The sequence below is a fragment of the Sinocyclocheilus anshuiensis genome, unplaced genomic scaffold (assembly GCF_001515605.1).
Source record: "Sinocyclocheilus anshuiensis isolate Anshui unplaced genomic scaffold, SAMN03320099.WGS_v1.1 scaffold371, whole genome shotgun sequence".
Lineage (NCBI taxonomy): Eukaryota > Metazoa > Chordata > Actinopteri > Cypriniformes > Cyprinidae > Sinocyclocheilus > Sinocyclocheilus anshuiensis.
This window is the reverse complement of record NW_015549597.1, coordinates 1,290,430-1,308,846: the sequence shown is the minus strand read 5'-3', so window position 1 is coordinate 1,308,846 and position 18,417 is coordinate 1,290,430. Positions and strand designations below refer to the sequence as shown.

At 36.7% G+C, this 18,417-nt stretch overlaps 3 protein-coding genes across 5 annotated transcripts in view; 1 reads left to right on the top strand and 2 right to left on the bottom strand.

Annotated features, from left to right (window-relative positions):
* The window catches only part of LOC107658497 (paired box protein Pax-6-like), a 7,658-nt gene extending 2,906 nt beyond the window's left edge, over positions 1 to 4,752 (bottom strand). The window contains exons 1-6 of one of the 2 annotated variants that reach the window (XM_016447079.1): positions 4,666 to 4,752; positions 2,288 to 2,483; positions 1,646 to 1,813; positions 1,118 to 1,200; positions 832 to 988; positions 437 to 507 (exon numbers count right to left, since the gene is read on the bottom strand). In XM_016447079.1, coding sequence (XP_016302565.1) covers positions 437 to 507; positions 832 to 988; positions 1,118 to 1,200; positions 1,646 to 1,813; positions 2,288 to 2,393 — 585 coding nt within the window. In that variant the 5' untranslated portion in view covers positions 2,394 to 2,483; positions 4,666 to 4,752. The remainder of the gene's footprint in view (positions 1 to 436; positions 508 to 831; positions 989 to 1,117; positions 1,201 to 1,645; positions 1,814 to 2,287; positions 2,484 to 4,665) is intronic. The other variant, XM_016447078.1, reaches the window with a different exon arrangement.
* Positions 4,753 to 12,592: 7,840 nt separating this feature from the next.
* On the top strand, positions 12,593 to 16,140 carry LOC107658435 (calumenin-like). Its single transcript, XM_016446981.1, has 8 exons — positions 12,593 to 12,685; positions 13,098 to 13,319; positions 13,409 to 13,602; positions 13,846 to 14,018; positions 14,821 to 14,881; positions 14,991 to 15,082; positions 15,172 to 15,279; positions 15,443 to 16,140. The coding sequence occupies exons 2-8, from the start codon at positions 13,105 to 13,107 to the stop codon at positions 15,548 to 15,550; spliced, it is 951 nt and encodes a 316-aa protein (XP_016302467.1). The 5' UTR covers positions 12,593 to 12,685; positions 13,098 to 13,104; the 3' UTR covers positions 15,551 to 16,140.
* A 403-nt stretch (positions 16,141 to 16,543) lies between these two features.
* LOC107658495 (nitric oxide synthase-interacting protein-like) overlaps positions 16,544 to 18,417 on the bottom strand; it is a 6,628-nt gene continuing 4,754 nt past the window's right edge. For both annotated transcript variants that reach the window (XM_016447075.1, XM_016447076.1), the window contains exons 8-10: positions 17,141 to 17,211; positions 16,910 to 17,018; positions 16,544 to 16,831 (exon numbers count right to left, since the gene is read on the bottom strand). In XM_016447075.1, the coding sequence (XP_016302561.1) occupies positions 16,760 to 16,831; positions 16,910 to 17,018; positions 17,141 to 17,211 (252 nt within the window). In that variant the 3' untranslated portion in view covers positions 16,544 to 16,759. The remainder of the gene's footprint in view (positions 16,832 to 16,909; positions 17,019 to 17,140; positions 17,212 to 18,417) is intronic.

Genomic DNA, 18,417 nt, shown 5'->3' with positions numbered 1-18,417 from the left:
CAGTATATATACAAATTTAGGGAAAACAGCCTAAGCTGGATATAGGCTACAGCAGTCGGCTTAATTAAATGGCGCAACAGGCAGCTCTCTTTTAACACAGACTTTTAAGAAGGGATGGATGTTTCAAGTGATATTATAACTATAATATATTATTATAATATATATTATATATTGTAAGTGAAATTATATTATCTTGCTGTATGTATGTCGTTTTATTTGCGTTTTCTGACTAAAAGCAACCAAAAAGCCATTTTAAAGTGGTTAAGCAAATAATATAATAATAATAATCGGCAGGGATCCCAGACCAATACAATTAGTGTGCCTCCTCTATTTTAAAACCCACGAGCCGCCACTGAGAATTACATGTCCATTTGGTCAGAAATCTTGCCTATCAAGATAATATGGTATACAGCAAGGGAAGGTCATCATGATTTACCTGCATACTGGAGAAGACAGACAGAGAGCTATAGCCTGAGAGAGACGAATCACTCCGACTGTGCATTGAGCCTTATATGAGAGAACACAAGAGAATAGTAACAGTAACAACAACAATTATTATTACTACTACTACTACTACAACTTATCACTGCTTTAGCGTTTATGGATGCTTTGGTAATACTGTATGTAACAATCATGGCAATACAGAACTTTTAATTTATATTTGATTTGAGGAGTTTGAAGAAAGAGTAGTAACAAACAGTTCAAAGTGAACAAACACCAATTTATTACGCATGAAAATAGGAGGGAAAGTAGTGGAGAAATCTATCGGTCAGTTGTTTAGCAAAGCTGTACTTGTTCTAATATTGTGAAGTAAAAATAAAAAAGATGTACCGGAGCTGTTGCTGTGATGGGAGTGATATACAGGGGAGGTAAAGGACGTGCTCAGGGGTGTATGTGTCTGAGAACAGGAACTGGTGCCCCCTGATCTCCTCTGGTTTCTCAGCTTTTCCTCTCTTCTCCACTTAGCTCTCCGATTGGAGAACCATACCTGTCAATCACCCAATATGGGTCAGTGCATAATGGACAGTGTCTTTATGTATTGTTTAAAGACACTTCAGCATTAACACCATAACATCTCAAAGAGGATCATTCAAATATTTTACAAAGCCAGTATCACCTGAATTCTGGCCTCTGGAAGATCAATCTTTGCAGCCAGTCTCTCTCTAGCAAAGACATCTGGGTAATGAGTCCTTTCAAACTCTGGAAAAAAGATTTAACAGAAGACCAAACATTTAATACAAGCAGAATTGCACATTTTTATTTTTGAAGGGATAGTTTAACCAAAAAATGAGAATGTTGTCATGTAGTTCCAAATCAGCGTGACATTCTACTGTCGAACATTTTGAACCCCATTGACTTTCATTGTATGGACAAAAAAACGTATTTATTTTTCAAAATATCTTCTTTTGTGTTCCACAGAAGAAAAACGTTATTCAGGTTTGAAACAACATGAGGATGAGAAAAAAATGTATGCGAAATGTATAATGTACATGAAAGTATAAGAAAAGGAATGTGGCAGAATATGAAAAAGATCCGTCTTTCCCAAACGCAAAAAGCAAAAACAATCCCACACAAATACATCCTCTCTAGGACTGAGATTATTTTGCATGGAAAGCTCAGTGCGAGCCAGCGCTTTGAGTCACACCTTTCTCCAGGGCATCTATCTGCTCCTGGGTGAAGCTGGTGCGGTTCCTCTGCAGCTTCCTCTTTAGCTGCAGGTGTAGCTGCGACTCGTCCACCTCATCCCTCTCTCCCTGCACCACTACTTCCCCTGCTCCGGCCATCTGCACATTCAGATCATCCACACAACCATCTGAGAGAAAAATACCCCATTAAACTTCAGAGAGTCTTGTAAGATTGCTGCGTTTCAGTGTGCCAATGTGTGTGTTATTATATAGACAGAACTGTCTCTTTGAAGACTGTGTAATTCTAGTACGCTGCAGCATCTTGTGTTTGACAGTTTGACCTTATTTGCGTACGTGTGAATAAGCAGCAACTGTATTATGGGCATCTAATTCTGTGTCTAATGTCTGCTCGCTTTAGTTCCGCCTCCTGTAATGAAACAGAGGATGTCAAGGCCAGAGACTGCCGTGTTTGTATGTGGGTGTACATGCGTGGCTGATGGTGTAGCTGTTGGCACCCTCTGTTTGTGCTCAGTCAAGTATAAGAATTGCTGGTTCACCCCAAAGCTGACTTCACAAACACAAGCACACATACAGCGTACATTCACACACAGAGGTGCTTTACTAATAATACATAAAGATATCACTCAGTAACACTCACGTACCTGTTCCGTGTTGAGGAGTGATGGTGTCGGCCGGGTGGTACCAGTTGTTTGGGCCAGTCCAGTTGGAGCCGTTTTGTAAGTTCAGCATGGTCAGATTGTCATACATCAAATGCCACCTGTGAGAAAACACTGACCCTCTCCTTCTATCATCCAGACCACTCCAACCCTGAATGAAGGACGGAAGAGGTAAGTAAAACTGTGAAAAAAGGTCATCGGAAAAATCAAATACAATAAATTCAGTATTTATGTGCAGTAAACGGCTCTTGTATTTCATTCTTTAGGCCTATGTTGTGTCACCAATTTAGTATTGCATTTCCATGGCTTTGATTAGCTGATCATGTTGATGTTTTATAACAGAGAATAGCATTTAATTTAATTTATTAAATTATTAATAATTTAACTTAACAGTAAACACATCAGGTAACATTTCTTTATTCATCTTTTAAAACTTTTTATGTTTTAATTTTCTATAATGATCAAATTTTTTTGGCCTTCCTTCAGTCTTTGTTTCCAACATCTCCCTGCTATAGTATACTAACAACTATGCCCTTTTTTTGGAAAACAACAAATATGGAAACAAAAGCTAGCATTTTAGTAAAAACCTTGATTTTGGTTTTGTGCCAACCCTGTTATTATCTTATTTATCCATTTTTAAAATAATGAACTATTCCATATTTGTCATAATGACATCATTGTCATTTCAGAAGTTAACTCTCCAATGACAAGTTAAAGTCCATTTACTGTTATCCATTTATCTTATGTTTTATGTATATCTTAAAATGTCAACCCTGTTTTCGTGATTTTCTATAGTAAACATTTGACTTTAAAACATTTCAAAGTGGTTATATGTAAAAAAAATCCACCCTGTTACCTTTCTGAAGGAATAGCTACACCCAGCATTTATTAAAATGTAGTAGTAATTTTTCTTGAGATGACACAATGCAATTTCTTAACACTTAAAAAAATTACTTATACAAAAATGTAATTAAAATTGTCGCATCAAACTAGATCAAACTAGCATGACTGACCCATCTGATGTCTTTAAAGTATGTTACTATTGCGTCGTAAACTCTCTTTATCTATCTATCTCTCTATGTATCTTTCATACATACACACAACCATACATTAACCCCCACAGACACACACACACACACACACACACACACACACACACACATACAGAGAGTAATTAAGAAGTAAGGAACATCTAGTCTGACTTCGTCGTACACACACGCTTGACTGGAGAGAGTAATACTGTCAGCTAATGTTAACAACAATACACACAGATACACACACATGCTACACAACAGAGAGACACACTCCAACAAAACAAAGAGATAATTATAGATACAATGCACACAATGGCACACAATCCACGTTTTCGACTACAAACTGACTACACAACAAAACTCAGTACAAAAATGGAGACATGAAGCCACCAACCAAAATGCAAGTGTATTTAAGTCACACAAAAAAGCCAGCACCTGCACATAATTTATAGAGCAGTGTTCAGCTAAATTAATAAATGCTGCTGAAGAGTTAGAAAAAAATATCACTGGTTCCACTGATAGTTCTACATGTAAAACTACTAACATACATGGAAAGGAGGCCGTCGTCATGAATACTATAGATCTAGCCATTTAAATAACCTAGAAGTGCTTGTATAATAATATTCGCATTGGTTTTGAGAGTAAACCATGGCCCTCAAAGGCAAATAATGATCTAGAACAGAAGGAGAAACAAAATATAGAGAAGTGACATGTGGCGGAACAACACAGATTAGGGTGCAAGAAAAAATTGTATTTCAGCTGTATTTATTAGTGTATATTTCCAAAAAATAAAATGTAATATATATTATTATTACAATACGTAATAATAATAAACATTATTAGAGCTCAGATATGCCCAGGAAATTAACAGTTAAATATTGATACAATCCATATACAAAGGCTTCTTTTATATACAATACATGCTGACTTGTGTATATAATAAAATATACAATGAATTTATAAAGTATAATAGTAAATCAATAAATAAATAATAAAATAATGCCGACATGTATATAGACATGTAAAAATGTGAAAAGGTTTTGCACTAATTGAAATGAACTAGTTCAATTAATTAAATATGACTTTGTATGACTCTCAAGCAAAGACAAATACAAGCACATTTAAATTATTTAAATGTTGCCTTTGGTGGTGTAACACAACATATTGTTGTAGCCTATACAAAACAGAAAATGTCAAAGGTCAAGTCTTCCATAACCTTTCCACAATTAACCAGTAATTTTCCCAAATCTATTTTGTTTTTCCAATAAAAGAGTCATGAATCTGTTAATGTCTCAGTCGCTGTGTAGGCAGTGAAGGCAGGAGACTCACCTGGTAGATGAATGAATTGTAAAAGTGGTCCACACTTGCTCAGTGTCTCTATCACTTTCTGTTCATCCCTCTCTCCTTCTCTCTGTTCTCTTGCTTTGTTAATGTTAGACTGTGTTGAAGAGAGAAAGAGAGAGAGAGAGAGAGAGAGAGAGAGAGAGAGAGAGAGAGAGCATGGGAGGAGAGGAAAGCGAGAGAAAGATGGAGAGAGTTAGACACGGCGAAAGAGAGGAGGCGAGGGAGGGGTAGTGGGCTACAGAGAAATGCATCTGCAGGCACTCTGGTCCTTGAAGCAATGAGGGAGAGTGGGAAAGAGAGAGAGAGAGGGATGACACACAGAGTCAGTGTCAGTGTCAGGTCTGGACTTAATGCCAGGAAAAGGGGTGATGAAGTGAGAGAGAGAGGTGGAGGCAAAAAAAAATGACTGAAAAAGAGGAGACGTACAGCTATTTCTAAAGTATCACAAAGGCAATTCGCTTTTTTGTAGATACGGACTTCCAAAAATGGCTAACCTAAGAGCTGTGAGACAGCTTCAGATCATGCACCTGCTCTGATGGCCAGCGGTCAGTGATAGTTTAACCCTGCACTGCTGTGATCAACACAAATGTATATGAGAAGTAATTTCAAAGTTAACTTAATTCAAATGTGTTCCTATGAAATCATCAAATGTCGTATGCTGACATAAATGAAGCATTAACCCTTTGATTTATCATAAAATATTCAAATGCATCTCAGACTAACAACGTTGTTCTGTTTGACCCCAGTGATGTATATTTTCTTGCTACTTCACATCAGTCAAAGAGTGATTAAAAAATGTATTGCAGTTTCCACAAAAATATCAAAATTGATAATTGCCTCCGATTGGCCATTGCATTCATAAGCTCAACAGACTCGTGTGTGATTGGTTATAATGCGCACCAACAAAACAAAGAGATAATTATAGATACAATGCACACAATGGCACACAATCCACGTTTTCGACTACAAACTGACTACACAACAAAACTCAGTACAAAAATGGAGACATGAAGCCACCAACCAAAATGCAAGTGTATTTAAGTCACACAAAAAAGCCAGCACCTGCACATAATTTATAGAGCAGTGTTCAGCTAAATTAATAAATGCTGCTGAAGAGTTAGAAAAAAATATCACTGGTTCCACTGATAGTTCTACATGTAAAACTACTAACATACATGGAAAGGAGGCCGTCGTCATGAATACTATAGATCTAGCCATTTAAATAACCTAGAAGTGCTTGTATAATAATATTCGCATTGGTTTTGAGAGTAAACCATGGCCCTCAAAGGCAAATAATGATCTAGAACAGAAGGAGAAACAAAATATAGAGAAGTGACATGTGGCGGAACAACACAGATTAGGGTGCAAGAAAAAATTGTATTTCAGCTGTATTTATTAGTGTATATTTCCAAAAAATAAAATGTAATATATATTATTATTACAATACGTAATAATAATAAACATTATTAGAGCTCAGATATGCCCAGGAAATTAACAGTTAAATATTGATACAATCCATATACAAAGGCTTCTTTTATATACAATACATGCTGACTTGTGTATATAATAAAATATACAATGAATTTATAAAGTATAATAGTAAATCAATAAATAAATAATAAAATAATGCCGACATGTATATAGACATGTAAAAATGTGAAAAGGTTTTGCACTAATTGAAATGAACTAGTTCAATTAATTAAATATGACTTTGTATGACTCTCAAGCAAAGACAAATACAAGCACATTTAAATTATTTAAATGTTGCCTTTGGTGGTGTAACACAACATATTGTTGTAGCCTATACAAAACAGAAAATGTCAAAGGTCAAGTCTTCCATAACCTTTCCACAATTAACCAGTAATTTTCCCAAATCTATTTTGTTTTTCCAATAAAAGAGTCATGAATCTGTTAATGTCTCAGTCGCTGTGTAGGCAGTGAAGGCAGGAGACTCACCTGGTAGATGAATGAATTGTAAAAGTGGTCCACACTTGCTCAGTGTCTCTATCACTTTCTGTTCATCCCTCTCTCCTTCTCTCTGTTCTCTTGCTTTGTTAATGTTAGACTGTGTTGAAGAGAGAAAGAGAGAGAGAGAGAGAGAGAGAGAGAGAGAGAGAGAGAGAGAGAGAGAGAGAGAGAGAGAGAGAGAGAGAGAGAGAGAGAGAGAGAGAGAGAGAGAGAGAGAGAGAGAGAGAGAGAGAGAGAGAGAGAGAGAGAGAGAGAGAGAGAGAGAGCATGGGAGGAGAGGAAAGCGAGAGAAAGATGGAGAGAGTTAGACACGGCGAAAGAGAGGAGGCGAGGGAGGGGTAGTGGGCTACAGAGAAATGCATCTGCAGGCACTCTGGTCCTTGAAGCAATGAGGGAGAGTGGGAAAGAGAGAGAGAGAGGGATGACACACAGAGTCAGTGTCAGTGTCAGGTCTGGACTTAATGCCAGGAAAAGGGGTGATGAAGTGAGAGAGAGAGGTGGAGGCAAAAAAAAATGACTGAAAAAGAGGAGACGTACAGCTATTTCTAAAGTATCACAAAGGCAATTCGCTTTTTTGTAGATACGGACTTCCAAAAATGGCTAACCTAAGAGCTGTGAGACAGCTTCAGATCATGCACCTGCTCTGATGGCCAGCGGTCAGTGATAGTTTAACCCTGCACTGCTGTGATCAACACAAATGTATATGAGAAGTAATTTCAAAGTTAACTTAATTCAAATGTGTTCCTATGAAATCATCAAATGTCGTATGCTGACATAAATGAAGCATTAACCCTTTGATTTATCATAAAATATTCAAATGCATCTCAGACTAACAACGTTGTTCTGTTTGACCCCAGTGATGTATATTTTCTTGCTACTTCACATCAGTCAAAGAGTGATTAAAAAATGTATTGCAGTTTCCACAAAAATATCAAAATTGATAATTGCCTCCGATTGGCCATTGCATTCATAAGCTCAACAGACTCGTGTGTGATTGGTTATAATGCGCAACACTGTAAAAACGCGTAAAAATCATGGCGCAAAATTGAGTAGATCTAAATTTAATGCTAAATTTAGATCTAAATTTAATGCTTTGAATTTCTCTGGATTTACAAATCCCTGGGAGCTTTTGGTATAACATAAATGCACAACTGCATGAAATATATCACACTGTGCAAGTGGTTTTTGGATATTTTATTACGAAAATCTTTTTCTTGAGCACCAAATCAGCATATTAGAATGATTTCTGAAGGATCATGTGACACTGAAGACTGGAGTAATGATGCTGAAAATTCAGCGTTGCAGTCATATGACTTTTTAAAACACATTGAAATAGAAAAGTTATTTTAAATTATATTTTTCGATTTCAGTTTTATTTAATAAGTCATTTATTCCTGTGGTCAAAACTGTTTTTTTTTTTTATATTGCTGTTTTACAGTATTTTAAATCAAATAAATGCAGCCGAGCATAAGTATTAAATTATAATTTTAGTATATTTTTAAAGCTTTTAAATTGGCCTTGGAGCCTACACTCTCCACAACACTCCACTACACAAAAATAAAGGTGCTTCACGATGCCATAGAAGAACCTTTTTGTCATATATCATATATCATATAGATATAGAAGCTGCTGTGCTGAAAAGCTCTTTCAATGAACAACAGACCATTATATTCTTAAATTATAAAACAAGACACTGCCATCTTCATGAGAAGAGAAATTTCACACATTACTCTGTTCTCTGTATGTTCCATGCTCGCTAGTACGATTACATGCAAACATGAGGCATGTTTACCCTCCACTGCACTTTGTGACAATCCCAATGCTATATTTGCATATTTTATTGGATTAACTTTAAAAACCAAAGAACCTGTGACACGTTAAAATACGAGAGAAAAACAGAAAGAGAGACTTGTAGGTCTGATACCGGAGACTCAGCCAACATTACTTACAAGCATGACCATTTTGGTTCTAGTTAATATGAAAGGTTCAACTTAAGCAAATAAATAGGAGGCCACTTTATGCTCACTTTTGAAGTAAGAAGAAGGATCAAAGGGGTTCATTTTGAATCAGAGAATCATGAGCTATTTTATTGTGTACTGATATGTTTCTTTTTTTCATGCATTCACTCTAAGGTAAATGGTTTTCAACCAGAGGGCCGGGACCCACTAGGGGGCATCAGCAAACTTTCAAGGTGGCCCCAATGAGTTGTTATATTACTTTATTAAAAGTTAGTTATATTAACAAAATCTTAATTTAAAATGCTAAGAAAAACCATGTTTATTTTTACTACAACAGACATACCAATGATACATATATCAGCTTAGGCAGGAGGGCCTTTGAAAAGGACAAAAAGTGGACAAAAACCTTTTCGGATAAAAGTGTGCCTTGAAGACAAAAAGGCTGAGAACCACTGGCTGCAAAAACTTTAAATGAGAAAGTATTATGTCAATAAACAGAGATTACTTATGGGGTCAGAGTAGATCTACACAAATTTTAAAAGGATATTCATCTAAAAATGCAAATTTTGTCATTGGTTACTTACTCTTACGTCTTTCCAGATCTGTATGACTTTCTTTCTTCTGTGGAACGCAAAGTTTAGCACATATTCAGCATATTCACACATCTCTTTTCTAATGAAAGTGAATGGTGACTAAATGAGCTGCCAAGCTTCCAAAATGATATTGGTCTGATCAAAGCTACTGTATTACTTCAGAAGACTTGGAATATAGTGCAGGAGTCATGTGGACTACTCTTATGTCACTTTTATGGTACTTTTTGGTGACCCCTAGTCACCATTCACACCAGTCATTGTATGGAAAAGAGCATCTCCTAAACATCTCCTTTGTGTTCCAGACATCCCTCAGGTCGGGAACGACATGAGGGTGAGTAAATGATGACAGAACGTTCATTTTTCACATCTCTTTAATGTGACAAGCACCATCAGGTCAACAGACACTGTCACGGCACAAACAAATCACAAGGAGTTTCGTGTAGTTGCAGTACACGCATGATAGCGAAGGAACTGAAACAGAAAAAGAGAAATAGGAAGACATAACGAGGCCATGGATGTATCCTTGTAGAAAAAAAAACAAGGAAGGGGGACACAGAGGGCACGAGAAAGAGAGACAGAGGAGGCGGAGGAGAAGGAGGGTGCCAGCTTTATTTATTTCCGGTTGACAAAACCCTCCGTTCTCTTCCTCTCCCATCCTCCCCCCATACCTATGTCTCCCTCTTTGTCACTCGTTCAGAGTATGCACGGAAAAAGACAGTGACACGGAAAACAGACAGAGGATTTAAACAGAAACACAATGGAAGATGAAGAGCATCTTTCTCCTTGTGGGTTATTTTTTTAAATAGTTACAAAAGTGAAGCAAATGAGAAGGGATCCTAATAAAATGTTGTTAATATTTAGTGTCAGAGTGTTGCACACATGTGACGTTGAGTGCGTGTTTATTATGTGTGCTGGTGTGTGAGCGTACGCTCCTTCAGGGCACATTTTTTTCAGTGTCTTGTTAGTTCATCCCTGTCACCCTCTCTCTCTCTGCTGGGGGGAGGGGGAAGAGAGGTCACCATAGCAACAATGCCGGGACAAATTAACATCAAGCGCTTAAAAAAATGTGTGTACATGTATGAGAGTGCATGTATATGTGGTAAAGGAGCAAGTGTTGTACTCGATACCCTGCGTGTGATGCCAAAATCCGGCAGAGGCACTGATGTTAATGCATAAATTACAAATAATTAATTAGGCCCACAGTCTCTCCATCACTCTGTGTCATCCGTTTGGTTCCCGAGCACTTGTCTTCTTCCTTATTTTGTTGTCTCTGCATCCCATTTCCTTTCCCATCTCTCTCTGTGTGTGTTGTTGTGTGCCCCCAGGCTACAGAGTGCCACGTCCTCCCTCTCCCCTTCTCTCTCTCTGGCCCTGTCACCTTCAATTGCTCCATGGTACTAGACACATAACCACAGGCAAAGAGAGAGAAGAGAGGGGAAACACACATACACACACAGAGAGAGAAAAAGGGGTGAGGACCGAGGGACGAAGCGCTGTGTATGTCTGGAGAGAGACAAAGAGGTAAAGAAAGAGGGCAGGTGTGAAAAGTTGTGCGAAAAGATGTGAGGGAGGACGAGGAATCGAGAAATTACGAAATCGGGAGGTGACAAAGTTGAAGGAGGTATAAGCAGAAACTACGACGTGGCCTTGGTCCTAGCATCCATAGGTGCAAGTATTTCGTTGTCTCATAAGCAGGCTAACATGGAATTTCAAAGCAAGAAATTCTGCAGAAAGCTTTGTAGATTTTCTGCAACTTTCTGCAGAACTTATATGCATACATTTAAAAGTTTGGGGTCAGTTTTTTAAACATTTTTTTTGCATTCATTTGATCAAAAAAAGGGGGGAAAGGTATAAGCAAGAATTTTGTGAAGCAGTCTAACAATTTAAAATAAATGTTTTCTATTTAATATTCTTTAAAACATAATTTATTCCTTTGATAAAAAGATTAATTTTCAGCTGCCATAACTCCAGTCAGTGTGTCACATGATCCATTGTGCTACTTTATATTTTTACGGAAACAGTGATAAAAAAATGTTCAGGCTTTATTAATGAACAGAATGTTCAAAAGATCAGCATTTATTAAAAAAAAAACTTTTTAAAAATTCTACATTTATTTAAGGACACTTTTTATCAATTTATTGGATATTTGCTGGATAAAAGTTTTTTTTTTGTTTGTTTTTTAGAAAATTGACCCCACACAGTACAAAAGTTTATGCTGCCCCTTGTGTGTTTGTTAATTAAATAGTTTTTATTAATTTGATTATGCTCAGTTTAACACATTTCACCATGTTCATTCTGCAGAACTGACATAGATTTTTCCCTTAAAAACAGCAGAGGAAGGATGTAAAAATCTACAGAGTTTGTCTAGGCCTGTTTATTAACCAAGTTAGTACTTCTTAGACCTTTGCTTCTTAGACCTATAGCTCTGTTGGCAGCCTGGTGATAGCAAAACAATGGTTAGGCTCAATTCTCAGGGAATGTATAAACTGATAACATATACTTTGAGTGTATGACACTTTAGAAAAAAACAGGTATGATGTAAATTTGAATGAGATTTTAACTTGATAACATAAACTGCAGTATATAAAACATGGCATAAACATGAATAGAATTTAAAACATTTTGATTTGTGTTCACACTGCTGCTCTATATTTTAGCCAGTTATATTCAGTTGCAATATTTTATTGCATTTTTCAACATGTTCCCCCTGATATACCTGTCAAACTGACCACAAACAAATTGCTATTTCGGATATCAACTTTCTGAAAAGTGCATGACAAATGTTTAGTTAAAAAGGAAGGAATAAATCTTTAAAAGGGATTATACTAGCTTGTTTAAAAAAAACTTTAAAAACTACACTTACATGATAGGCCTAATATTCTATATGTGAGACATTTAACTTGTTTAATCTGACAATGGTAAAGAATTTGATGAGTTGGCCTTTAATTTACAAAACGACACCGTCACTCAACACTTTCTGAGTAGTATTGATATTATTATTAGGCTACTATTTATATTCGGCGTATAAGTAGCCTAATTTAAAGACCACTGACCAGATACTAACTTGCGCCTTAAAGACTTAATAAAACTTAAGAGTTTGCATGTTACATTAAGGTTATTTAACATGCATTAAATGTAATTTATTTCCATTAATTTCCAGTCCAAACGCAATTAACACAATGTTTCTGTCAAAGATTAGCAGTCCTCAAAACTTTTTCCCAGTTTGCCAAAACACGCCTGCCTCTCTGCATGCGCGTACGCGTGTCAACGTGGCGTTTCGCAGCCAGTAGAATTTAGAATTCTCCTAGGCCCCGCCCAATCTCGTCTAACAATTGGCTCTTTTTCCTGTCAGTAAAACCTTTTTGAGGACACGTAACGTGGCTGCCCCACCCCCTTTTACGTGCACTTTAAAGAAGAACAGTGCCAACGCGTACTCCTCCACTCAGGATAAACGGCTGCACTCGAGCAGAAATCACTGCAGGCTTGGTAAGTCATTTATACGGTTTTACATACATTTTTTTTTTCATTTTTTAACTTAAATTGCACTGTGTTTTTATGTTAATGTCAACTATTTTTGTACAGCTCGTTCAATAGTCATTATATGCTGCCTGTAAATCACTGCATAAAACAAAACATTGTTTTTAGATTTTATATGTTTGTTCTTGTTTTTTTATTATTATGCTTTAACATAAAATAGTTGATGCTTACTCAGAAAGTTGAAAACAAATGTCTATGCTGTATCATTTAATTTAAAATTGAATGAGACCATTGATGATAAATTTACATTTTCATTGCTAAGCACAATGACTTTGTGTGTTAGTGTGCATAATCCTTTTTTTTTCTAGGGCATAAAGAATTTATCAAATCTTTTTCTGTCTCTTTTACACACACTCCTTAGGGAGAATATGCAGCTGCTCTTTTTAGGGACACTTGCCCTGTTTTTTGGGGTCACCGTTGCTGTGCCTGCACAGGAGAAGCGTGTACATCATAAGCCTGACCTCAGTGACCATGTTCATGATGATGCCCATGGATACCATTATGACCACGAGGCCTTCCTGGGCAAAGAGGAAGCCAAGACCTTTGACCAGCTAAGCCCTGAGGAGAGCAAAGAGAGACTAGGGTAAAATAACTATGCGAGAATGGTACAGTAAATAGGAGAGTTATAATATTATTAGTGTCTTTGTATTTGTTTGTATATTCCCTTTGCAGAAAGATTGTGGATAGGATTGACACGGATAAGGATGGCTTCATCAGTCATGCTGAGCTACACCACTGGATCAAGCACAGGCAGAGAAGGTACATCGAGGAGAATGTGGACAAGCACTGGAAAGAGTACGACCAGAACAAGGATGGGAAGATTGGCTGGATCGAGTACAAGAACACCACTTATGGATATTACATGGGTAAATAAAATGAGCCTTTGAATTTGGGCACGGCTACTAATTATGTGGCTTTTAATGAGAAAGGGTTATGTATTTATTGTTCACAACAATGCAACATCTTCACAAAATGAAACTATTGTATTTTGGATAAATTAGTATTTAATTTAAATAGACCAAAAATGTTTAGTGTTTAGACCTTAAACCGCAATACATACCGCAGAACTAAAGAATATTGACGGTCAATGTACTATTACTGTACTCCAGATGCAGAGTTTGATGATGTGGATGATAAGGTGAGTTATAAAGCCATGCTCACTAGAGATGAAAGACGGTTCAAGTCCGCAGACCGGGACGGGGACGGTGTTGCTACCAGAGAAGAGTTCACCGCCTTCCTCCATCCAGAGGAGTTTGACCACATGAGGGACATTGTGATACAGGTACATAGAGTAAAGCAGAAGGCATTTATACTCGCATGTTTTACAGAAACAGCTTTAAAAATGTTTAATACATGTTGAGAAGATTCACAGGGATGAAAAAAACTTATAGACCAAGGACCAAAATTCTCTTGTTCACATTTTCACTATATGTGACCCGGAGCACAAAACCAGTCTTAAGTCGCTGGGGTATATTTGTAGCAATAGCCAAAAATACATTGTATGGGTAAAAATTATTGATTTTTCTTTTATGCCAAAAATGATCATTAGGATATTAAGTAAAGATCATGTTCCATGAAGATATTTAGTAAATTTCCTACTGTGAATATATCAAAACTTAATGTTTGATTAGTAATATGCATTGCTAAGAACTTCATTTGGACAACTTTAAAGGCGATTTTGTCAATATTTTGATTTTTTTGCACCCTCAGATTCTAGATTTTCAAACAGTTGTATCTCGGCCAAATATGATTATGAATATGATTATGGCCACTTTCAGATTATGTATAAATCTCAATTTTGAAAAATTGACCCTTATGACTGGTTTTGTGCTCCAGGGTCACATGTTTATGTATAATAATTAATTTTTTTGGAAGAGGGTTTCTACATGATTCTGCAGAATGTATGTTTTTGTTAAAAAATACTAATAAAAATTGGCCAAGTGACAGGAGAATTACTATGAATACTGTAGATTATTAATTTTGCTATCTATTGTTAGCGTTTAACATCTTTCAGACCAGAACAGGCTACTCGAGAAGCACTGAAACAGATCACTGTTGCGAACTTTGATCCTTCATTGTTACAGGAAACAATTGAAGACATTGACAAGAATGGTGATGGCAAGATTGATCTGCAGGAATACATTGGTAAATGTCTACTCTATTCACCTGGGAAAGAAGAAAGCCTACATTAGAACTGATATTTTGTGGCCAGATGAATTGAAACTGTGCTTGTGTGTGTTCCTTATGACCCTAGGGGACATGTTCACCCCTGGAAATGGAGAGAATGAACCAGATTGGGTCACAACAGAAAAGAAGCACTTTTCAGAGTTCAGAGACATGAACAAGGTATGCCGTGGGAAGGAAATCTGTCAGCATCACCTGGGAGTGTTTCCTGGCTATTCTTTCATGGTTCATGATTTGCTTGCTTTTGTTAGGACGGTTTCCTTGATGCCAGTGAAGTCTCTCATTGGATCCTCCCTGGAGAGGTCGACCATGCTGATAATGAGGCCCGGCATCTCATTCATGAAACCGATAAAGACAACGTAAGTGGCTTTCACTGGGTCTTCAACGTGGGTGGTGTCATTAATTCGCAATGATGCATAAATGGCAATAATAATAATCAAAAATAAATTTTCTTCTTTCTTTTAATTCACTGCCAATGAATTGCAATGGACTTCCAACTGCTTCATGTAATTGACTAACCAGGATGACAAAATCACAAAGGAGGAGATTCTGGCAAACTGGAACATGTTTGTTGGGAGCCAAGCGACTAATTACGGAGAGGATCTCACCAAAAGACATGATGAACTTTAATGCTGGCATATCTGGGCAACATATTTGGGGTGTAGGCAAGAAGATAGGAAACTGAATATGAAAATAAAAGCTCATTTTCATCATGTGTTGGGTAGGAACATTTCCAGAGTCAAAAGTCAGGGGTTAGGCTTCAATGAAGACAGGTATTTTAGTGAGACAGATAAAAATTTTATTTATTGTCAAACACATTTCGTCCTTTGAAACAAAACCGTAAGGAACACTCACATTCCTTATGAACAGACACTCCAGTTTGCTAACTGTGAGGAAATGGACTGATATCTTCCACTTGAGAGATGCTCAGGAGTTCAGCACTACTGGACAGGGACAGTTGCATCAGTATTCACAATAACAGCCCTGTTTTGACTGTTACAAAGGAAATTTCACAATTTCAAATTTTAGTGGTCTGTGACTTCACATTCAACGTATCACTAAAACGAAAAGAGGCATAGCTGAGGAGAGATGAAGCCAGAGGGAGGGAAAGAGGGGCAGGGACTCAATAGATGGGAGGAGACAAAAGTGATTGACACTGTATTGGTGGAACATTTTTCTCTCTGTGAATTCCAAATAAAGCCATGTTGGTTTTTTTTAAATTGTGGACTGGGGTTTAATTTCAGTGTTCTGACAAAGGCATTATATTGCATTCTGATAAGAGGTCTAATTGTTAATCACAGAAGCTTATATATATATATTTTTTTTTTTAATTTTTTTTAATTTTTTTTTTATTAGTCAGTCACCATCTTGTTCAGCTAAATCATTCTTTGTCCTTTGCATTTTCCAAACTGTGTCTGTGTCCTTAACAGTGTTGTGCTAGTTACTAAGAAATAGTAACTAGTTACAGTTACTAGTTACTTCATTCAAAAAGTAACTCAATTACTTTGTTGATTACTTACACCAAAAAGTAATGCATTACTGTTAAAAGTAACTTTTTAGTTACTTTTTTAAAGAACGTTCTTTAATGTTCCCATGACAAATGCGATTTTTAAAAAATGTTTAATAAATGATTTATTAAAAAAAAAGAAAAAAAAAACATCTACTCTATATTGTGTACACATGACATTAAAGTATCTTTGGGGGCAAAGGGAAAAAAATAACTTCAACATCCACTCCAATTACCCCTCACCAAACAACTGACAACAAAAGGACTCCAAAAAAGTCCAGCAAAATGAATGACAATATTTACAGGGTCAAAGCGTTGTCCAATCCTCTTGTTTATGCTTGCATAACGGGTCTGGCCTCTTTAGCTTTGAGGTCCACTCCTGAACCTGCAAAGCCAGTCCCACCCTGCCGACAAGCAAAGACAGACATTATACACTGACTTTGTTGAGACACTCTTTATAGCTTTATGTCTCTCATACACACCCTCTGAAGGGGAATGATGTCCTTCTCTTTCAGTTTGTCTCCAGTCACTGGATCAATCATGTCTTTCTGTATGAGCTTCTCCACACACTCCATAGTGACTACGACTCCACTTGTGGGAAAGACAGGAAACAAAAAGAGAGAGAAACAAAGTGAGGGCACGGCCTAAATGTATGAAAATGTATAGAGTCAGATCAATTCTTGCTGAATAAACAGTTTAAAAGTCAAACTCACGAGGGTCTAAGAACTGCACAGGGCACAGAGTTCCCAAGCGTGTCTTTGGTTACTGCACACACGTATCTGTCCTGAGGACCACATAAAACTATTTCTGAACGGTTGAGAAACACCTTAAAGATACTGCTTGCAAAGACGTGCAGTAATTTAAAGGTTTGGGTCCGTTTTTTTTCTTAAGATACAATACAGAAATATTTAACATTTAATAACACATTAATTATACTTATTTAATATATTTTTTAATTAGTACTGTTATTAAGCAAAGATGCATTCAGTTGATTAAAAGTGACAGTAAATATATTGTTACAAAAAAATTCAAATAAATGCTGCTCTCTTTTGAAGTTTCTATTAATCAAATCATCCTTAAAAAAATAAAAAATAAAAACTCTTAAGCAGCACAACCTTTATCAACACTGATCATGAGAAACGCTTCTTGGGAATAGGGATGTAACGATTCCACAATACTGGTTTCATGATCAATTTTTTAATGATTGTTTTAACAACATGAGATTTAAGACAAATTATAAATGAAAAAGTGTCCTTTTATTATTTCTCAGACAAAATGATGTACCTGACATCGGAATATCTTTTAGGTCAAATAAATAGGCTAATAATAAATAATAATTTAAAAACAAATCCCAAATAAATAAATAAATAATACAAATAAAATAAATCTCATATAAACATTTTTTAAAGGGGTCATATGATGCGATTTCAAGTTTTCCTTTCTCTTTGGAGTGTTACAAGCTGTTCGTGCATAGATAAGATCCTTGAAGTTGCAAAGACTAAAGTCTCAAATCCAAAGAGATCAACCTCGCCTACCTAACACGCCCCCACATGTCTACGTCACGATGTGGGAAGATTTGCATAACGCCGCCCAAATGTTCACGCAAAGAAAGAAGGCGTAACTTTATTGTTGCCGCCGCCATGTTGTGAAGACGCTGTGTGTTTTGTTGTGAAAGCGAAACTACTTTGTTTGGCCTTCCAAAGAGGACACAACGAGAAATCAGTGGTTAAGTTGTATTTACAACACTGTTCCAGAACACTTCAACCCAAATATTCAGATGTGTGCAGCACATTTTACGGAGAACGAGGACTGTTTCCTGGGAGAGTAGACTAAAATGCCGGTGTTCTGGTGAATTCAGTTCCCGTTTCCCCTTCGGCGCACATTCTGACCCTATACAGTCTATGATGCTGACAAATAATGCTGACTCACAGCCTGTAAGTACATTTTTATATTTAAAGGATTTGCCACTGACGATTCAAACGCGAGTTTT

Coding starts and splice junctions, on each gene's coding strand:
- LOC107658435 (XM_016446981.1), top strand. CDS start 13,105: ATGCAGCTGCTCTTTTTAGGGACACTTGCCCTGTTTTTTGGGGTCACC. Junction 14,019..14,820: donor TGAGGGACATTGTGATACAG/GTACATAGAGTA, acceptor TCATTGTTACAG/GAAACAATTGAAGACATTGA. Junction 15,083..15,171: donor AGTTCAGAGACATGAACAAG/GTATGCCGTGGG, acceptor TGCTTTTGTTAG/GACGGTTTCCTTGATGCCAG.